The following is a 21,280-nucleotide window of genomic DNA, read 5'->3' on the forward strand; positions in this document are numbered from 1 at the left end:
GGGGGGGGGTTCAGGACTCCTCTGACTCCCCTCTTAATCCGCCACTGTACGTACTTCCGCTAAGGGCATCACAGTACACTTCCTTTCATGTTTAACGAGGACAGAAGGTGACACTAATAAAAGTACTAGTATTGCTTCAACAATGAAAACCAAATCGTATTCATCTTAATTTTGGACAGAAGCATGATTATCTTTGGTAATAGCTTATTAAAATCTGTAAAAGTCTACAATTTGAACATTGAAGCTTACTTTTGGACTCTCTCTCTCTTTTCTCTCTCTAACTGCCATACATGCTCACACTCACACACACACACACACACACACGAATCGCAAACATGATCAATTGATTTTTTAATGTCGCCCGAAACAATGAATGCCATCCTTTATCCTGGCGCGTAGATACTTCACCTATGTCCTATATGACTCGTGTTTAATGTACCCTCTACCAGGGCGGCTGATAGATTTTTACAGATATTCAGAGATATGTCTCTAGCAAGATAGATGGTCATTTTGACTTTAGCCGTTACGAGGGGAATCTTTAACCTTAACATCCAGACGTCATTGTAATCATTTTGACATTTTACTCGTTAACAGTAATATTGTTCATTTCCAATTGGCATTTCATCATCCTCCCTTTAATAGCAGTAAATGTTGCTTAATCACAGCCCAAGTCAGATTCGATAGAGTAATCAGTTAACATAATTTGTTGGAAGCAATTTCACTGCTGTTTTGTTCTTCCTAAAAACGACCGTTTCCGAATAGGATTATTGTCGAGTTTTTTTTTTTTTTTTTTTTTTTGGGGGGGGGGGGGGGGTGGGGGGTGGAGGGGGGCAAAGAGTGCGCTTGGGGTTGATGCCGAACGACTACAGTTAAAAAGTAAGTTCGATGAAAATGTCTAGAATAGGTACTCTATAACGTAACCACTTTGCCTTCAAATTCTTTAATTACGATCTGCTACAGAATCATAATATATGATTAAATTGGATTTAAATGACAACTTTCGTCTCTCAAACTGAAGTTCTGTTTCGTGTATAAAGTGTATATCTTAACGAGACTGGTGGGGCAGCTGCATGAAGTTGGACAGTCCGGGAACAATTTTGACCAATAATTCCCAAACGCTCACAATGATTCCTTGTTTAACGCAGAGGGAGAGCGTCTTGAAAAGTTGAAGGGTGTCAGAAGCTCTGAAATGAAAACAATTAAATGAAATTCTCCGTGTAAGCATTTTTTGTATAATATATAAACCTTTGTCAAACTTGAGGCATTACCAAACAATTGTCATGTTGGTCTAAGTCAACGTATCGATACATTACTAGCATTCACATTCTATTTTATTATGGTTGCAGCAGTGAGAGGCAATACAAACAAGTGTGGGTCGCTTGAACACGCACTTGTACAATTACATACAATCAAAGATAATTGGGGGATAATTTGTAGATAAACATGAGCTTACAGCGAACGTTTTCGACTTACGTACCCATATACGTGTCTCATGGCGCTGATTGCGTTAGTCTTCACGGCAGTGCAGAAACCATAATTCAGATTACATTTCGGGTGTTCCTTCTCACCAAACTGCTCCAATGCAAAACACTGGTTGGTATCAGCGTTGTATTTGGGGAGAAATTTCCGCATCAAACACTTGATTGATTCGTTGACAAACCTTTTCCCCTGTGCAATAAAAGAATATACACACAAACACATGAAGAAGAGACAGTTTTATTTCATTAAAAAGTAGGCCTTATTTTTTAAAAACATTTAATGTGTTGAAATTTCTCATAAATGAAAATGTACAATGTTTGGCAAAAGTGTATATTAGAACAACAGTTTTTAAACAAAGCATACATTCATGTTTTGCAGATGTAATGCAACAGAGACAATTAAGATTTACATTTACCTGCAAATCATGAAAAAAATCAGTAGTGTTAAAATTTCTAAAATTTTGCTAAGAATAGAAATTAATAAACTATGAGACAAAAGCATTAATCACTACACGCTTGAGACTGGTGGGACATGATTATAAGATACTTTTGCAATCATTTATAATCCAAACCTCATCATCAAATTTGGCGTAGTTCTGTCGTAAGTTTTCACAGTATCTCTTAGCGCTCTTCTCCTGGAAATTATGTGACCCACTGCAGCGCCATCTATCTATAAAACAGTTCCAGTACTCGCAGATGCCTTCCTTGGCCATCTGCTTACACTCGTCCGAAACATCTTGAAGGAATTCAAAAAATGATTTAGAATGAATTTGAACGTACTTAGGTATTATACAAATTCTTCACCTCAGGATTTCCTAATTCTTTTTGTACAATCTGAAATCCCACTAACATTTAAATGGAATACAATCCTAAAAAAATTGCAAAGGCGGAAATCCAAATGCACAGTTCTCTTTTATTTATTTATTTATTTATTTATTTATTACCACCTCAAGGATGACAGATGTAAAAAGTACTTACATGTACATAGAATCATACACACAAAACATATTAGAAACTCATAATCAAATCGTTTTAATATACAAAATAAGATTGACGGATGCTTAAATGCACGCATGAGCGTTCAAGATTGTGTACCTTCGGCCGGTAGGATGTCCGGACTTGGTCCGAAGAGAAAATGACCATTCACTTCACTGAAGGCGATTGAAAACAAACACAGGAGTAGCAGGTACTTGGAAGTCATCTTTGCTGTATTTGTACTGATGCCGGTTCTGACTATGTACAGTGCCGTTAACTAAAACCTATTATATCAGCGTGTAAAACATAAACGGATGTTTCTAAGCCAATCTAGGTACCCCGGTAATTGCACTCACTTCTACTAAATCAATACCCGTCATTATATAATCCATAAGCCAATTACTTACTACCGCGAGCTTCATGCTTTGACGCGTTTAGTGCTTGCTATAGACGCTGCACTTATCTTCTACGTCAAATAAACAAACACGGTACTAAATATCAACGTAATATATTGCAGGCCGAGGCAATTATACTGTGTCCTAATTTCAGTGTCTTAACATCATGACCCCTATTTCAACCATTTTACTTGAATTGAAAATACAGGGAATACAAGTAACCATACATTTGGCTTAGTCAAATGAAGCAAAGACTGGTAGAGCTATTTAAGTTATTATTAATAGTTGATGGGTGTTATCGAATTGTTAACAAATTTATGTGTATTATTGGCTTTGGAACTCAATGTTGATAGTTTGGTGGTCGATAATTCCTGTAAAATTCAAAGAGACACCTGAACAATTTGCTGATCGAAATCTGCATACAAATTCGATATAAAAATTAGAGACTATGGTTAAAGTTTTTTAATTCTAATAATAACGATGCTATACCAATACTTATGCCAGCTGTTGAAAAAAAACATTGTGACCTTTGATGACGCATTCTTGTTGACAGAACATGAATACAGTTAAGACTCAGTTAATGAACCAAGCATTAATTTTGCGTAAGATATATCAGTTAATAACGGATTAGATGCACACACTTTAGGTGGTCCCCAGTAAGTTATGTTGATATTTTTAGATCAATTGCACTTAGCTTTTTCTTTATTCTCTTTATGTCTTCCCTTTTATTGGCCCGTGTTCATTTGATTATTAAGAAGGGCGTGTATGAATTACTTAATCTCTGATTGATGTGTGCTTGTAATGTCAACAATAGAATCAGGTTTGTCAATGGATATTCATGTCGGTGTATTGAATACATTGATTAGTTCTCCAAGAACGCACATAAATTGGTTAATTATTTATTTACCATTCTAAAGGATGTTGACAAAGACTCCCCATTGTAGAAAAGTGGATGAATTTGTTCTCTTACTTAGCTTGGCATTATTTAAGCACACATGTCCCATGAACAAGCACAGTTTGAGGAAAACATCCGACAATATGTGTAGAGTGCTCTTTGCAGTTTTCTGTGTTTTGGTTTGCCTATCTTTCAATGTCCACGCGGCAACCGTCACACTTTGTGGCGGCAATGTAGTAGATGTCCAGGCAACGGGAATTCAACAAGTTTTTACAAATTACTCAACCTTGACGACGGTTTTGGACAGCGTAGACGCGCGGTCCAATTTGGAATGTATCACTAAATGTTCCCAGAATGGTCACTGCGCTGCGGTTGTATTCAGAGAGAGAGACCAGAGCTGTGACCTGTTAGATAGTCAGCAGGACGTCACCCAATACTCGTCATCTGAGAAAACAGGAATATTGGTCTCCAATGTGGACATCGTGCTGGTGAGTGACCACATAAAAGTTCCCCGTGTGTTGTCATCGGAAAAGATCGTGCCTGTTTGTAGTGATTTTGTCTTAATCTTAGTGATCACAGCAAAGGCGCTTCTGTTTGCTATTTAAATAGTTGCAAAAACGTAAAAGGTAATTTCTCATTTTTATTTTCATTATTAACGACGCTTGATGTAGTGGTACATGTATTCTTGGTGTAATGATATAATTGGATGTGTTATGTTTGAGTCATTTCTTTAAAAACTTCACGTGAATAATGATGACGGAAAGAAGTACATCAAATTATTTCAAGTAACAGTAGGCATTTTTCTGTAAAGATTCGGTGCAATATTTCATCGTGTGGTTTAAATAGCTTTTTAAATTTAATTTGATTGAACAACATTGAGGTCATGTGTCTACCTTTGTAGTTGGAAAGAGACAAATTTTCACAACCCTTTTTGCTTGTCTTTATTTTAACTGTTTTTGCTGTTCGTTATGTAACGTACATGTAGACAATTTTGACTTTTCTGGACTCGGGCTCATGTCACTTCCCTGGGACGGAAAATATATGGGTATGACTTTGTTTTTTAGCGAGACAAAAACCTTGAAATCACAAAGCCAATGTTACCAGCCGCAAATAATAGATAAAATATGATTACGCTATGGTAATGGGTTAACTTTTTTCCTAAATTCGCGTTTCACAGTACCCCGGTCACGCAATATCACGATTTCTGGTTTAACTTTTGGTTCCAGTTTTGTTTTTTTTAGTTTGCAAGAGCACATATCACTACGAGTCACAAGGCTCTGCAAATCTCTATAAAATTTTTTCACATTTTTTCAATAAAATGTGAGCGCAGGCTTTCCTCCTATGCTCGTCAGTCTCCATCACTTAAAAACATAATGTTCGATCAAAATCTGAGGTCAAAATCTGAGATACCGCATCTTTCAAATCCTAATGTCAAAAAACAGTAGAGTTACAAATGTATACATGAGTTATGAGCACGAAGAAAATTGTAGGGGAAGCCAGGAGAATATGTAAAAAAACTTTTTTTTTGGGGGGGGGGGGAGGGGGAGGGGGTACAAAATGATTTAAACACCACAAGATCAAGCAAGCAGTGCAGATCTACATCGCGTATCTTTATTCTTGCAAAAACCCAGTTCCCAGACCAAGCGAAGTGGAAGTATCACATTATTGATCTGCTCTTTATCAAGTATTCATGATGAAAATAACTGACATAATACGAGATTGCATAATAACCCCAATCAGCGAGAACCGATAGATCAGTAAACAAACAATAAACGCTTATCGAATTCTAATATTCTTTGCCATGGCATGCACTATATATATATATATTGAATTAGTTACCTTATTTCGAAACAATTTAAATGAAAGATAATTATGTTTTAAGAAAGCTGGGTTATACGAGTATTTTGTTTGCCTTAAGACAAAAAATAAATTCTTTCTAAAAATATCGGCCTTTACTTTCACATATCTTGGTGTCTGAAGGACAGCAATGCACTCTTCCTTTACCTTCCTAAGAACCACGCGTCATAAAGTAGACAATGCAATTTTATTTTTACAGAAGATACCGGAATTTAGTATTGAAAACGATTCATAACATTTTTGTCTGTAGTTCCTAAGCATTAATTGTACTCAGTACTGTGTAGTGTAATATCAATGCTTGTGATTCACAAATGTATTATAACTGAAGTTGATCAAAAGGTATACATTTCGTTTCAAACCAAAAGCTATTGCAAGGTACACCAAAAAGGTAAAAATTGATTAATAAAAATTAATCATTAAAATGCATTTGGGACACATCCGTCAAAACAAATGAAGGAGAACAAAAAGGAGGAGGGATGCCAAGAATTGATTGGTACTCTTTATATTATTATTCGTGCTCTATGTATAGAGATACATGTTTGTCCCTGACATATCTCCGTTAGAATCAATTGTGTCACAATCTGGACATCTTTTATCTCTTATTTAGGCGGAAGGGGTGCCTGCACAGCCAACATCCCTGACAAATACATTGGTGAATTGCCGTCAGGTCAAACAGTCGGTTACTGGATCATTACGGGGCCATTCCCAGACCCTATCGAACTAACTGTTGATCGATCTGTCCCTAAGGGGATTCTCGCTAAATTGCAATCAACTTTAGCGGCTTAGATGTCTGTCACGCCTACTGAGGCTGCTAGGGGGTAGTTAATTATCGTTTAGCAGCTTCAGTAGGCAAGCCAGACATCTAAGCCGCGTAAGGTGAAAGCAACTTAGCGAGAAACCCCTTGGAGATGGATCGATCCTGTTAGATCTATCTAGGTATGGGAACCCAGTCTAAGATCTGTTTGGATCTGAATGGTGTAGTGCGCTGTTACATAGTTATTGAGGGTCGTAGTCGTTTTACCCTGATTTCAGACCAACTTTAAAACTTAAATTATCAAAATTGAAAATAAAAAAAAAGATCACGAAATTTGCAGAATTTGGTTCTAACTTAGCTGTTTCTATATATTTCCCGTTACAGTCAAACCCGCTCCGCACCGACCAGTCAAGTGGCACTGCCGTGTGTTCAGAATGGCCGTGTACGGATACTTCTCGCTGCCGTGAGGATTGCACCAGCGGAGAGGCCGTCTGTTTGGGTGAGAATACTTTTCACCATATTGGGAGGGGATGGGAGTTGTTGCATTTATTCCATGTCAGTAAAGAGTTTGTCGCCTGTTAGGGAAAACCTGTTGAATCAGGGAATGATAAAGAATTTTTTAAAACTACGATTGTCTTGCATATTGTGGTTTGATTCCTGCTAATCTAAAGTATATTGAACAATGTTTTGAAAGTTTCTACCGTAAGTAAGCCCAAGAGGCCCGTTTTTTCCCAGCCTGTGGTATATTCAACATAGTATGTCATAAAATTCAAAATATAGCAACAAGAGCTAAGTGCTGATAGCCATAATTTGTGAATCTATTAGGAAATACGAAAGATTGTGACGAAGCACCGGTGACCAATATTCATTACGAAGGTTATCCGAGCAGCTTTGGAGGCGTAAACGGCGACGGCCCGGTAAGGAATGTTGGGGGGGGGGGGGGGGGGCTGATGTTGATCTCTCTCTCTCTCTCTCTCTCTCTCTCTCTCTGTGTGTGTATGTGTGTGTGTGTATGTGTCCAATCATTGCATAAATTCGAAGATTGTCCATTAATGGGTGCCTTTCAGTCATAATTATTTCGATCAGAAAAACAAAAAATTGTCAGCATACTTAAAAGGAAGAGGAGATCGTTTCCGTGGAATTGTGTTTTCATTGTTTTGAGTCAAGGGATGATTTCGTCGAAAATGATTAACCTTTACATCTATTTGCCTTCCAGAGCTACACATATGTAAAGCAACAGTCCAGCACCGGGCTTCGAATTTCCTACAGTGGAACAATCCGCGCCGCCATAGCGTGCAACGGTTGTGCCACTGGATTCTACTTCAAGATTAACGGGGCAGAATGTTCCAACCCAGGCACCATTGAATTTGTGGAGTATCATGCCTCACGCAGAGACAAGCACGAGCACGGATCATGTAATTATATATAGTCATGTTAGAAATCATGTTTTTGTATTATCGACGGGATTGTTTCTCGGAAATCTTGTTGCCTGCATGTAACAACTGCTCTTAAAATATGACGTTATGTCATTATGGACATTTTTTATGTGTGCTTGTGTTTGAAACTTTGAGTTAAGATCAGTAAAAAGTAGAAAATTGGTGATGAGGTCAAAATTTCACAAATAGCTTTTACCCAGAATATCCAAAAAAAAAAAAACAGAACATACAACATTGAATGTCCAAAAAAGATATAGGACGCCATCTGCGGAAATTCAGTATCAAAAATCGAAAAGCCAACATACACTTGATTTTAATTCGAAATTAATCTGCAATTGCTAAAATACTTTTTCTGGGACCTACTGCATATCGAATAATAACCATTAAATTGTGTTGGGACACTTGGAAAAAAATGTTTAACCGTCTCAAACCTTTAGGTCCACTTAAGGTGTGTTTCCCGTCTGATTTCGGCTTACTTGGCACAGGAAACCAGATGACTGCTGACAAATAAAATCAATTGCTATAGTATAGGGTACATCACAGGAACCAGATTTGTATTCTATAGTGAGCTAAAAAAACTTATCATCATCATCAGACGTCCCGCTGAGATGAGTGATTATAAAACAGGTCAATGCAACTTGGTTAGCAATGCAACTTTAGAAACTCCACTGATTAGAAATATGTCAATTTTGAGTGTGGGCGATGTTCTGTTTTAACGCATTTTTTTTCTATATTTTCTCAAAGTCTCTGGTATTTGCTGGGGAATTGCTGCAGGTACTCTCACCATACAGATACACATCCGAGACCGGGGTGGTGGGGCGGACGCTCACATGGGATGGAACTCATACGGGTATTTCGCATTTGAGGAGATAGGACCAACCGGCACTGGTAAATTAAGCTGAATATGACCGTGCTCGTTATTGTCATTATATGTGTTTTCAATATAATTCTTGATTCAATTTTGGTTATTGTAAGAAACAGTATGTTTCTTTCTAGAGAAATCAGCCATAGATGCCAACACACAAACGTGCGCTCGCGGTAATAACTCTTATGAATTACTCTTATTTTTTCTTCAGGGTCATGTGATTCATATACTTTGTTCAACGTTAAAGAGTTTACCCTCCACCAGGAGATTTCAACACGAGATGAAAATGCATACATGGTATGTAAAGATTCAGCGTTGATTTTCTAGAGGATGCAAATATAAAGCCAATTTATAATAATACATATGCCAAATATACGCACATGAAGTCAAATCTTTGCCAATACATACGATTAAATGCCACCATACACTTTCAAATAGCAAACTTCAAGGGAATATCAAAAATTTTCAGTGGTTTTCGTTTCATATTTCTGAAAAAATGACATGTATTTAGATATATACTTTTATCGTCTTCGCCAAACCGCATTTGAATTATTGTGCTATTGCGCGCGCAGCAGGAATGCGTCATATATTGCTACGTCATTTGGCGGCCTTTTACGAACTACATGGACAGAGAAGGTCAAGTTTACGACCAGAAATTTAAATAAAATGTGCTTTTTCAGTTTTTATGGCTGATCGAGTGATTAATTTTGATTATGTTTTGGCATATGGACTTAATTTAAGTCGTATAAGAAACCGTAGTAGTAGCAGTGATTTATAAGTCTCACAGGGAAACTACGCTCACTTCATACGTTAGTATATAGAATGATTCTATAGAACGTATAAGGCGACATTTTAAACAAAATAACGGTTGGTAAGAACATCATGTTTATATTTATATTTATATACTGTGCTTAAATTATAGACGGAAACCTACACAAAGCGGGCGTCGGACACTAGTGTAGCAGTGTTCTTTACTGGCACGCTTCACGAGTATGGAAATGGTCACTGCGCAAGATGGTACTTTAAGTTTAATGGGAATGAGTGCTCAAATCCGGGGATAATCGACGCATTCATATATAACAACGGCGATAACAATCCACACACCTACAGGACATTTGAGTGTAAGCACAGTCATTTTAGTTGAAACTCGAAACAAACTTAGACAAGTGAAAATTCTGTTTAATTATCGTCTTTTCGGGTAGTTAATGCGTGCGAAGTACCTAATTAAATAGTCTCATCTCTATATTTTACGAAAAAAGATATTTAAACCTAGGACCAATCAAACTAAAATCATGTATTCGATGGATCTTATTTTGAACATAATCAGCTTTTAAGTTAAAAGTTGCCAAACAGTTGCAGATTTAGTAGCAAGAGAATTTTTTTCCACACGTGTCACCAACGAAGTCTGTTTGTGTTGAAATAAGTGAATAAGTTGTATTAAGAGCATTAACTGAAAAGTGTATATAACTGGAAGGTAGGTGGAGAAGGGGGCATTTTTCATAACTCACAGTTATCATAAATTAAATGCGATTCTTTGACATCGAAACATTCTGAATTTTAACACCTTAAGTAAACCTATATGATAGTGCCACTATACAATCAGATCATTTGTCATTAGCCACAGATTATATTAAATACTAATTATAGATATTATTGCTTTCAGTTTCTGGAATCTGTAACGGTTTTTCGGCCGGAGACGTTACAATAAGCCTACATACAGGGAGTTGTAGCTGGACGGGTGGCCAACATAGCCCTACGACCGGCTGGACCACCATTTCTAGAATAAGAGTGGAAGAGACTAGACTTGGCGTTGACGTCAGCGCTCGTAAGTATAGATGTGGCTGCGCTTCCAGTGTGATAACCGCACACAGCATAGGACATACAGTAATATGGCATATGATTGTTATGGGACATATTACCGCTATAGACCAGTATAGTAGCGATTATTTCATTGAAACAAGTAAAATGTCACGAAAGGGTTTCTCAACATTAGGACCCCAATAAGGCCAAGATCATTTCCTACCTGAATCCGCCCATGGCAAAGTCTACTTTTTGACCAAAATCCAAAAGGCCAAAGAGGGTATTCAAATGCAATCGAAAGTTTGCACCTTAATAACTTAGATCCTTCATTTCGAATAAAGAAAGGTATGGTCAGCCAGTGAAATAATTTGGAACCCTTAAGAAGTCAAGGTCACTCAAAATGTCAAAGTGAACCTCAAAATAAGAGTAAAGGCGCTGAGCATACTTTATTTTCACGAAAATGCAATTTTGTAACTTTTCTACAGGTAGCTCCTACTAAGTACCGCATTCAAATGACCACCTTTTGAATGTCTTAATAAGGTATTAAATTAAAATTAAAAGTACGAAATCAAAGGACAATAGTTTGTTAATCATCGGAGGTCAAGATCATATTGGGAAATAATCTGGGCTCTATCCCCCCCCCCCAAGTGGACTAGAATCAGTCAAAAAAGAACTTAATTATTATTTTTCCAACCTCAGACACTTATTTACTGGACTATTAGCAGCAAAATGTAGTATACTTTAGTACTTTGGTTGGTTACATTTCACAACGGATTTATTGGTTGCTCCTTCTCTATTATATACTTGCATTTAACCATTAATGAATAAAACTAAAACTGAGTTTTTATGTGGAGACGTTCTGAAAAGCAAGTTTTGTGAGATACGTCATTGATTTGGCTACATGTGTATGCTGAAATGATTGCTTTTGTTTCAGTGGTGGGAACATCCGGCATTTCGGCTCTTAGGCTCCCCGTCTTCAATCGCCAGTACTGGTGGTACCCTGTGATGAATTTTGATTCGGAAAGGACAACGGTCAAAGTAATTTTTTTGTCAATACTGGGACAAATACATGAATGAAAGCACTTGTTTTTTAGATCAAAATAAATTAGTGTTTTACTTAGTCGACTTAATTTGTTAAGAATGTTAAACTATCTTGATTGTACGTTAAGTGATATATTTTACAAGCAAAACCACACTAATTTTGTTTACTTTATTCCGTGCCACTCTTGAACTTCCCCAGATTGGTAGGTTAAAGCTTTAAGCGCTAAGTTGGCACCGTTATGACTGGAATGGGTGCCGGCTAAAAACTGTAGTCCTATCTCCATTGCTTTGTGCTTACCCGTACTAATCATATGGAGCCCGGACTTTCATTCCTAGGACTTCCATTCCTGTTATACCGGTGCTAACCATACGAGACCCCGGACATCCATTCCTAAGACTACCATTCCTGTCACACTGGTCTTGTTTTGACTGATGTCACACTTGGGATGTTATCATACCTTGGTCCATGACTCTTTGGAGATTTTGTTATGGAATGGTTTTATTTCAGAGTGAGACATATAGCAAGAAGTCTGCTCTTACTGCTCTGAGAGTCCTATGGAATGGAGACACCCGTCAGTGGAACAACGGCCAATGTGCCCGGTGGTACTTTACATTTAACGGCACAGAGTGCAGCAATCCAGGCACCATAGAAAGTGTTAAATACGCCTACTACTATGATGCAAGCTCTGTCAATTTACATAGCCCATTCACAGGTATATTGGAACTATAACTTACCTTAGACTGAACAATGAGAGTTAGACCTTGATGTAACAAAAATGTGATATTTCAGCACTTTTTACAGAGAAGGTTAATTTCGCTTGTATTGGTAAACGAGTCTTTACATCAATATCTTTTCTCTCCCCCACCCCCCTTGCTGTCACGGGCGCGCGGGCCTGAGCGCACATAGACACAAACAAAGTTTTAATTCATTAACCATTCATTTCAGTACAAGGGACATGTGTGGGTCTGCCAGCTGGGGACATCACTTTGAATTTTGCCGTGTCTCATTGTTCTGGATACAGTGGGGAAAACGCCTTCACCGCCTGGGGGAGTGCAAGCAATATGATGGCAGAAGAAATTTTCCTGGACACCTACTGATATACAAGTCTGTAACAAGGCATAAATTAAACATCGACGCCTTTGTACCTTCATAAAAGAATGTTTTTGCAGTACTTTTCATTACTTTTTGTTTTCGTTTTTATGTATGTGACGCTGTAACAGAAATGAAATGTTTCTTATTGCATGTTTGCGTTATTGATTTGCTTCTGTATTCTAAACCCGATTAAGCCAACCATTAACTGAATTGATGCACTTACTAGTTACCGTATCGCAATCAATAAACTTGCATTTCGTATCTAGGTTTCGTAACTGTGCATAATTTCATTTTTAACTTTAATTTTAATTTTTAACAGCATGTTTGTCAATAAACAATGTTTTATTTTTAACAGCGTAAAGGGACCAATAAAGACGTGAGAGATAATTGCCGAAATGTGACTTAAAACACTCGCTCGTTGAGTTGATTTTGTGTGAAATTATTTGCATATTTCATTTAAACAGGTTGCTAAAAGGTTAATACCCTTTTGGACAAGACAAGTTACCAAGGGGGTGGTTTATCGGTACCGACATACCTCTTACACATTTCTCTTTAAAGATATTCTATATAAGATGTAAGTTTTTTTTACACCAAAATATATTTTTACCTTTTAAACTGAATTCTTCTATATCAAATGGCAACTCAAAGCACCATATTTATATCGGTAAAACGCAGCATCGCACAAGCTGTATTTGCGTACATTACCGCTATCCGTCCGCTGACAATTTACTGTCACGCATGCGCCATAAACTTCGCCTCTGTTGCTTCTGTTTTGCATACGGTTATTAAAGCGCTCACACTCCGTAAACCAGGCACAGTTTGGAGATGAACCCCCGACAATATGTGGAATACGTTGATTGCCGTTTACTGTCTTATGGTAGCGGCTTGTCTATTTCTTGACGTTTATGCGGCAACCGTCAAACTTTGTGGCGGCAATTTAGATGTCCAGGCACGGGGTATTCAACAAGTTTTTACAGATTTCACAACTGTGACGCAGGTTTTGGACAGTGTAGATGCACGTTCCAATTTGGAATGCATCACTAAATGTTCCCAAAATGATTATTGTGCAGCGGTTGTATTCAGAGAGCGAGATCGGCGCTGTGACCTGTTAGATAGTCAGCAGGACGTCACCCAATACTCGTCACCTGAAAAGACAGGCGTATGGGTTTCCAATCTGGACATCGTACTGGTGAGTGATGACATAAAAGTTCCTTTTTTTATTCGTTCAGTATCACATTTAGAGATCACATGTGAGCAAAGGCATTTTTATTTGCTATTTGAATGGCTCCACGCACGGAAAAGTCATCTCTCCTCATCCATTTTAGAAAAAAAACCTTGAAACATGGGGCATTACTTATGTAGGAAAGATAAATATGTTCGCCTCCTGTTAAGTATCCAATATAACAACCGACCCAAAATCAAGTCGTTTGAAAAAACGATGATGTATTTTTTTCATTTTTATGACCATAAAATCTTATTTGTTTTCCATTTTGGAAACTCACACGTTTAATATGCCTTTAAAGTGACATGACAGTCCGCCCTGCCTTACGGAGAAAAGTATCCAGTCTAATGAAAATGAGATAGATTATACGATCAGTGAGCAAAGATAGGTCAGGAAACAAACAATGAAAGCTTCGGATTGCAATATTCTTTGCCGCGACATTTAATCTTATGAATGATTTACCTGCTTTACAAACTCTTAATATGAAAACGATTTTGAATTTCAACAAAGTGAATATAAAGGTGGAATAGTTTTTTCTATTTTCTTTTGTGTAAAGTAAAAATATTTTTGTTTCTCTTTATGCTAAAATGATGTCGTAAATATTAAGGTGCCTTGGGGGCAGATTTATTCTTCTGGTGCAGGCTCACAGTCTTTTTTATCGTTCATAAAAGACAAAAAAATATTCTGTGATATTTTGATTTTACAGTAGTATGAATGCATTGGTTGAACATAGATTCTAATGATCAAAAAGCACCACTTTGTTATCAGTGTTTGTCACTGTAAGCAAAATACAAAGCTCCAAAGAAAAACAAAACGAACAGAGGAATCCCATTAAATTAATGCCGTCATTCTTGTAATACGCTTATGCTGAAATACATTGTAAAAATCACGATATAAAACATTGCTTCTATAAAGCTTGAATTTGAATGAGAAGCACTGTTTACTAAACAAAAACTATTGGATGACACAACAAAATCAATAGAAAAATAATCATTGAAAACAAATTAGGGGCAAATCCTTCTAAATGATCACGGAGCGATATCAAATAAAATGAGGAATATACTAATAATTGATCCTTACTTTTTATCCTCTTTGTGCTTTAATGGTATTGATAAATTTACCGTGGATATCATCAACCTGTTATGGTTACCTCCAGCTGTTGTTCATCGTTAAGACCAGAAGTAGTAAAACGAAACAGTTTCCTGTTCTTATAAGTTTTTATAAAAATATAAAACACTTCCCAAAAAGGTCAATTAGAGATAAACATTAAGTGCAGTGTCCAACGGAAGACGCTGAAGCGCCATTTTGGGGAAAAAATACCGTTTTTGGTTTTGGGATTTGAAAAGAAGCCTGTTTACATAAGTAACAATGTAGTGAAGCAAATGTGTAGTGAAGCCGTTGTAAGCAATAGTATTAGTAAATTCACGTGGATATCATCAACCTGTGATTGTTACCCTCGGGTATTGTTCATACTTGAGCCATCAATCCAAAAGCGGAAAATGGAGTGTAAAGGTTTTGTTGTCTGTGAACAGAGAAATATATATAATTCTATTCGGCTGAGCGAAGTGAATAAGAATGGAATTATTTTCTCCTAGTGTATGTATTTATTGTCTTAGTTTTGCTATTGGTAAGAATTGTGGGTAAGTTACGATAGTTGTTCATTCGACCAGTTCTAAAGGCTCAGGTAACGTCTGAGTTGGAAAGCTTAAAGAGTGAAGTACACGGTTCTTCTGACAAAGTTAAGAAGATTAAGTCCGAAATTTCTACCAAGCGGCGTCAAGAAGGCAACCGTATTCAATTTGAATTCAACACCTCAGGGCCGTGTTTTATCGCCATGCTTACATATATAGCCTGTTCACATATGTTTGTGTGAGCAACCATTAAAGCACATCTATTATAAAGTTAACTGATTATACAACATTCATAGGGCTGATTAGTGATAACCACGAGACCAAATGCAGACGTAATATTGAATCAGTGGTTGAATGGTGTTACAATTTTTACCTTGTTCTGAATATTGGGAATAAATGGTAGTAGAATTAAGAAAGAATAAGAATGAAAATAAGCCTGTTTACATATGTAGCCCTGTAGTTAAGCAAAAGTGAGATTTTACATGGCTTGGAGTTGATCTTAATTGCATCTTGACATGGAATTAATACATACACAAACAGCTTAGATAAACGAGACAAAGAGTTTACTTTAAAAGGGATTAAACAAGAAACCGATTAGTTTTATTTAACTTTAGACGATGTTTTAACTTTTGCTATGACAGTATGGTATGTGCCTGCCACAGAGGAGGACATTAGTAAATAAGGTGGACTTGCCGAGACCTGCAGAAGAAATGTGAGGGTTGGATCTCCCCTCTCTTAAAATATTGTTTTATGGAAAGGGTGGCCTCTAAACCCGAATAAAATATGAACGACACTATTCACCCTGCTAATAAACTTTTAAAATTTATCCCAAGAAAATGTAGACTTAAAACTTTAAGAAGGAGCTTTTATGCAGCTGCTACATATTTTTATTAATAAACAATTACTCTAAACCGTATTTGCGTTACAGATATTATTTCATTCATTTTTATTTTATTTGTTTGATCTTTTTTTAAACCCGAGATGGTAAGATTAATTTTTGCTTAAAGACCTTGTGAAAGAGGTAATCACTTTAATTTGGGAGCAGTTTTATTCCTCTGATACAAGCTCCCAATTTTCTTTTAATGTCCATAAAATAGACATAAGGAATTCAACAATAGATATAAGATTGAAATCATCTATAACATTTTGCGATAGTTTCATTGTACTTCTTCGTTTGTAAGCTTTGCTTGGAGAGAGATTTCAATGTGTTTGATTCACAAATGTATCATAATGAGCAAAAGGGAAACATTTCACGCTATAAAGCACACACACACACACACACACGTTTTTGTCCATCAAAGCCATTAAAATGCATTATTAATTTATTCTAGAGTAGTGCATGAGACCGAGACGAGAACATTTTATCTCTGTAATTGGAAGCAAAATACAAAGCTTCAACGATAAACAAAAGAACAGAAATTTCATTAAATTAATGGTTTCTTGATTACGCTCAAATACATTGTAAAATAATCAAAACATTGTATTCACTTCACAAAGCTTTAAAATGGAAATGAGAAGGATTGTATTAACGCCCAAAACTATAGGAACACACTATAAATGACTTAAATATATCAATTAGAATACATTACTGACAAATCCTTCTAAGCTAATGAACAAGATCAAATAAAACGTGTTAAACCACTAATTGATTGTTACTTTTTATCCACTTTGTGCTTTATAGCCCATAAGGTGTACCCTGATGTCGTTTGATAAAAATCATACATAATATTTTGCGATGTTCTGATTGAAGCACATAGTTTGTATGCATTGCTTAAATAGAGATTGTGTTTGATTCACAAATGTATCATATTAATCAAAAGGGAAACATTTCATTTCACGCTATAAAGCTCACACACACACGTTTTTGTCCATCAAAGCCTTTTTTTAGACAAATTTAAAATGCACTGCTCGGTAATTCTATTGCAGTGCGTGATACTGAGACATGAACACTTCATCGCTAATGTTTGTCATTGGAAGCAAAATACAAAGCTGTAACCATAAACAAAACATAAATTTCATTGAATTAATGGCTTCTTGATGTAGTGTGTTTACTCTCGAAAACACTAAAAAATCAAAACATTGTATGCCTCCTACAAAGCTTTAATGTGTAAAAGAAAAGCACTGTATTAACGCCCAAAATAATTTGAAGGCACACTGACAAAGAAATATATCATTAGGATGCCTTAGTGACAAATTCCTCTAAACTAATGAGCAAGACCATTTAAATGTGTAAAACAACTAATTGATAGTTACTTTTTATCATCTTTGTGCCATATGGTTTATAAGATGTCCCCGATGTCGTTTCAGACCATTTTCAAAATTGCGAGTGTAGTTTATGTTTAAAGATCTCTTAATGAATAGTAAATATTACGGCCTATTGGGAGAAGGTTTATTCCACTGATTCAGTCTTGCAATCTTCTTTTTATGTCCATAAAATAGACAATGGGATTTTAATAAGAGATATAAGATAAGGTTATCCATAAAATATTTTGAGATGTTTTGAATGTAGTTTGTATGCATTGCTTGAAGAGAGATTGCAATAAGTTTGATCACAAATGTATCAAAAGGGAAACATTTCATTTCACGCTTTAAAGCACACACACACACACACACACACACACACACACACAGGTTTTTGTCTGTCAAAGCCATTTTGTTGACACAAATCTAAAATGCAGTGTTAGGTTATTCTATTGCAGTGCGTGAGACCGAGACGTGAACATTTTATCACCAATGTTTGTCACTGAAAGAAAATACGAAGCTTCAACGATAAACAAAAGAACAAAAATTCCATTAAATTAATGGTTTCTTGATATAGCATGATTGCGCTCAAATACTTTGTAAAAAGTCAAAACATTGTATTCACTTCACAAAGCTTTAAAATAAAAATGAGAAGGATTGTATTTACGCCCAACACTATAGGAACACACTATAAATGACTTAAATATATCATTAAAATACATAAGTGACAAATCCTTCTAAGCTAATGAACGAGATCAAATTAAAAGTGATAAACCACTAATTGATTGTTACTTTTTATCCACTCTGTGCTTTATAGCCCATAAGGTGTCCCCTGACGTCGTTTCAAACCATTTCAGACCATTTAAAAAAATTTAGAGTGTTGTTAAATTTTAAAGATCTTGCGAAAAAGGTCTATAATAAAATAATTAATACGTAAATATTATGGTGATTTGAGAGCAAATTAATTTTTCTGGCCAAAAGGGAAACATTTCATTTCACGCTTTAAAGCACATTCATACACACGCACGCACACAAGTTTTTGTTTAGCAAGGCCATTTTGTTGAGACAAACCTAAATTGCATTGTTCATTTATTCTAGAGCAGTGCGTAAGATCGAAACGAGAACACTTTATTGCCAATGTTTGTCATTGGTAGCAAAATACAAAGCTTCAACAATTAACAAATGAACAGAAATTTCATTAAATTAATGGCATCGCTGTTGTTGTATGTTTAAGCTGAAATATACTGTTAAAAATCAAAACATTGTATTGACTTCTACAAAGCTTTAATGTGAAAAGGAGAAGCACTGTATTAAACAATTGGAAGACACACACACACACACACAAGGACTTAAATATATCATTAGAAAACATTAGTCACAAATCCCATTAAACAAATGAATGAGTTCAAATAAAAAGTGTAAAACCACTTATTGATTGTTACTTTTTCTACTCTTTATGCTATAGAGCCCATCAGGTGTCCTTCGATATCGTTTCAGGCCATTTCTAATTTGTATGCATTGCTTGAAGAGAAAATTCAATGTGTTTGATTCACAAATGTATCATTATGATCAGATGGGTAACGTTTTATTTCACGCTATATAGCGCGCGCACACAGACACAATTTTTTTGTTTACCAAAGTCATTTTGTTGAGACAAATCTAAAATGCATTATTAATTTATTCTAGAGTAGTGCATGAGACCGAGACGAGAACATTTTATCTCCAATGTTTGTCATTGGAAGCAAAATACAAAGCTTCAACGATAAACAAAAGAACAGAAATTTCATTAAATTAATGGTTTCTTGCTATAGTATGATTGCGCTCAAATACGTTGTAATAAGTCAAAACATTGTATTCACTTCACAAAGCTTTAAAATGGAAATGAGAAGGATTGTATTAACGCCCAAATCTATAGAAACACACTATAAATGACTTAAATATATCATTAAAATACATTAGTTACGAATCCTTCTAAGCTAATGAACGAGATCAAATTAAACGTGTTAAACCACTAATTGATTGTTACTTTTTAATCTCTGTGTGCTATATAATCCAGAAGGAGTCCCTCGATATCATTTCAAACTATTTCAAACCATTAAAAAAATTTAAGTGCAGTTTATGTTTAAAGATCTTGCGAAAAAAAGTCTACAATAATACAATAATTTGTCGTAAACATTACGGTGTTTTGAGAGCAGATTTATTCCTCTGGTACAGGGTTGCATTCTTTTTTGAAGTTAATAAAACAGACAAAGGGATTTTAATAATAGATTCAAAATTAAATTATCCATAATATTTTGCGATGTTTTGATTGTTGCACATAGTTTGTTTGCATTGCTTGAAGAGATTTCAATGTGCTTGTTTCACAAATGTATCATATTGATCAAAAGGGAAACATTTCATTTCACGCTATAAAGCGCGCGCACACATATAAGCTTTTGTCCATCAAAGCCATTTTGTTGAGAAAAATCTAAAGTGGATTTTTAAATTTATTTTAGAGTAGTGCATGAGACCGAGACGAGAACATTTATTGCCAATGTTTGTCACTGGTAGCAAAATACAAAGCTTCAACTATAAACAAAAGAACAGAAATTTCATTAAATTAATGGCATCACTGTTGTTGTATGTTTAAGCTAAAATACACTGTAAAAAATCAAAACATTGTATTGACTTCTACAAAGTTGTAATGTGAAAAGAAGCACAGTATTTAACAATTGGAAGACACACACACACACACACACAAACACACACAATGACTTAAATATATCATTAGAAAACATAAGTGACAAATCCTTCTAATCAAATGAATGAGTTTAAATAAAAAGTGTAAAACCACTAATTGATTGATACTTTTTCTCCTCTTTATGCTAAAGAGCCCATCAGCTGTCCCTCGATATCGTGTCAGGCCATTTCTGATTTGTATGCGTTGCTTGAAGAGAGATTTCAATGTGTTTGATTCACAAATGTATCATTATGATCAGATAGATAACGTTTTATTTCACGCTATAAAGCGTGCGCACACAATTTTTTTGCTTACCAAAGCCATTTTGTTGAGACAAATCTAAAATGCATTATTAATTTATTCTAGAGTAGTGCATGAGACCGAGACGAGAACATTTTATCGCCAATGTTTGTCGTTGGAAGCAAAATACAAAGCTTCAACGATAAACAAAAGAACAGAAATGTCATCAAAGGTTTTGCTTCATACCGTCGGAATGGCCTTAGCGGAGTGTATTCTGCAGAAAACATGCCCAACTAACGATATCTTTATCCAAATACACGAAGTAAAAGCTCATTTTGTAAATTTTGGACTCTAAAAAACGTCCTTTTTGCTTAGCCTGCGAGTTAATGAGCTACGTGGTCACGTGGTCCGATGACGACAATCATGCCACCCGGCGGAGCTGTCATACTCAGCTGCACTGTCTACCTGTAAGATGACTTTTCTGGCTTCTGATAAAAGTTTATATTCATTTAAATATCTTACCCGAGGGGTCTAAATCCTCGTGAAGCTGTGTAAAACCATTTCCCGTCTATTCAATTCTTTAACAAGCATTTAATTATGGTTATCCCAAGCTGTGTAAAACACTGCATTTGAATCAC

At 35.9% G+C, this 21,280-nt stretch overlaps 3 protein-coding genes across 3 annotated transcripts in view; 2 read left to right on the forward strand and 1 right to left on the reverse strand.

The window, feature by feature from the left end:
• Window positions 1–921: 921 nt before the first annotated feature.
• On the reverse strand, window positions 922–2,739 carry LOC106180494 (stanniocalcin-2). Its single transcript, XM_013564488.3, has 4 exons — window positions 2,574–2,739; window positions 2,051–2,214; window positions 1,478–1,668; window positions 922–1,184 (listed from the first exon to the last, which is right to left on the reverse strand). The coding sequence occupies exons 1-4, from the start codon at window positions 2,677–2,679 to the stop codon at window positions 1,046–1,048; spliced, it is 600 nt and encodes a 199-aa protein (XP_013419942.2). The 5' UTR covers window positions 2,680–2,739; the 3' UTR covers window positions 922–1,045.
• A 1,077-nt stretch (window positions 2,740–3,816) lies between these two features.
• On the forward strand, window positions 3,817–12,739 carry LOC106180489 (uncharacterized). Its single transcript, XM_013564484.2, has 11 exons — window positions 3,817–4,231; window positions 6,739–6,853; window positions 7,180–7,271; window positions 7,571–7,769; window positions 8,535–8,678; window positions 8,867–8,952; window positions 9,578–9,776; window positions 10,319–10,480; window positions 11,390–11,493; window positions 12,005–12,209; window positions 12,443–12,739. Exons 1-11 carry the CDS (start codon window positions 3,851–3,853, stop codon window positions 12,592–12,594), a joined length of 1,839 nt encoding a protein of 612 aa, XP_013419938.2. The 5' UTR covers window positions 3,817–3,850; the 3' UTR covers window positions 12,595–12,739.
• Window positions 12,740–13,416: 677 nt separating this feature from the next.
• The window catches only part of LOC106180490 (uncharacterized), a 35,384-nt gene continuing 27,520 nt past the window's right edge, over window positions 13,417–21,280 (forward strand). Inside the window, exon 1 of the mRNA XM_087007813.1 lies at window positions 13,417–13,778. Within this exon, the coding sequence (XP_086863939.1) occupies window positions 13,431–13,778 (348 nt within the window). The 5' untranslated portion in view covers window positions 13,417–13,430. The remainder of the gene's footprint in view (window positions 13,779–21,280) is intronic.

Source organism: Lingula anatina, chromosome 3 (assembly GCF_051362555.1).
Source record: "Lingula anatina isolate TDL-2025a chromosome 3, LinAna3.0, whole genome shotgun sequence".
Classification (NCBI taxonomy): domain Eukaryota; kingdom Metazoa; phylum Brachiopoda; class Lingulata; order Lingulida; family Lingulidae; genus Lingula; species Lingula anatina.

Coding starts and splice junctions, on each gene's coding strand:
- LOC106180494 (XM_013564488.3), bottom strand. CDS start 2,679: ATGACTTCCAAGTACCTGCTACTCCTGTGTTTGTTTTCAATCGCCTTC. Junction 2,215..2,573: donor GGACATCCTACCGGCCGAAG/GTACACAATCTT, acceptor AATTCCTTCAAG/ATGTTTCGGACGAGTGTAAG. Junction 1,185..1,477: donor GCCATGAGACACGTATATGG/GTACGTAAGTCG, acceptor TTTTCATTTCAG/AGCTTCTGACACCCTTCAAC.
- LOC106180489 (XM_013564484.2), top strand. CDS start 3,851: ATGAACAAGCACAGTTTGAGGAAAACATCCGACAATATGTGTAGAGTG. Junction 4,232..6,738: donor CCAATGTGGACATCGTGCTG/GTGAGTGACCAC, acceptor TTCCCGTTACAG/TCAAACCCGCTCCGCACCGA. Junction 11,494..12,004: donor CGGAAAGGACAACGGTCAAA/GTAATTTTTTTG, acceptor GTTTTATTTCAG/AGTGAGACATATAGCAAGAA.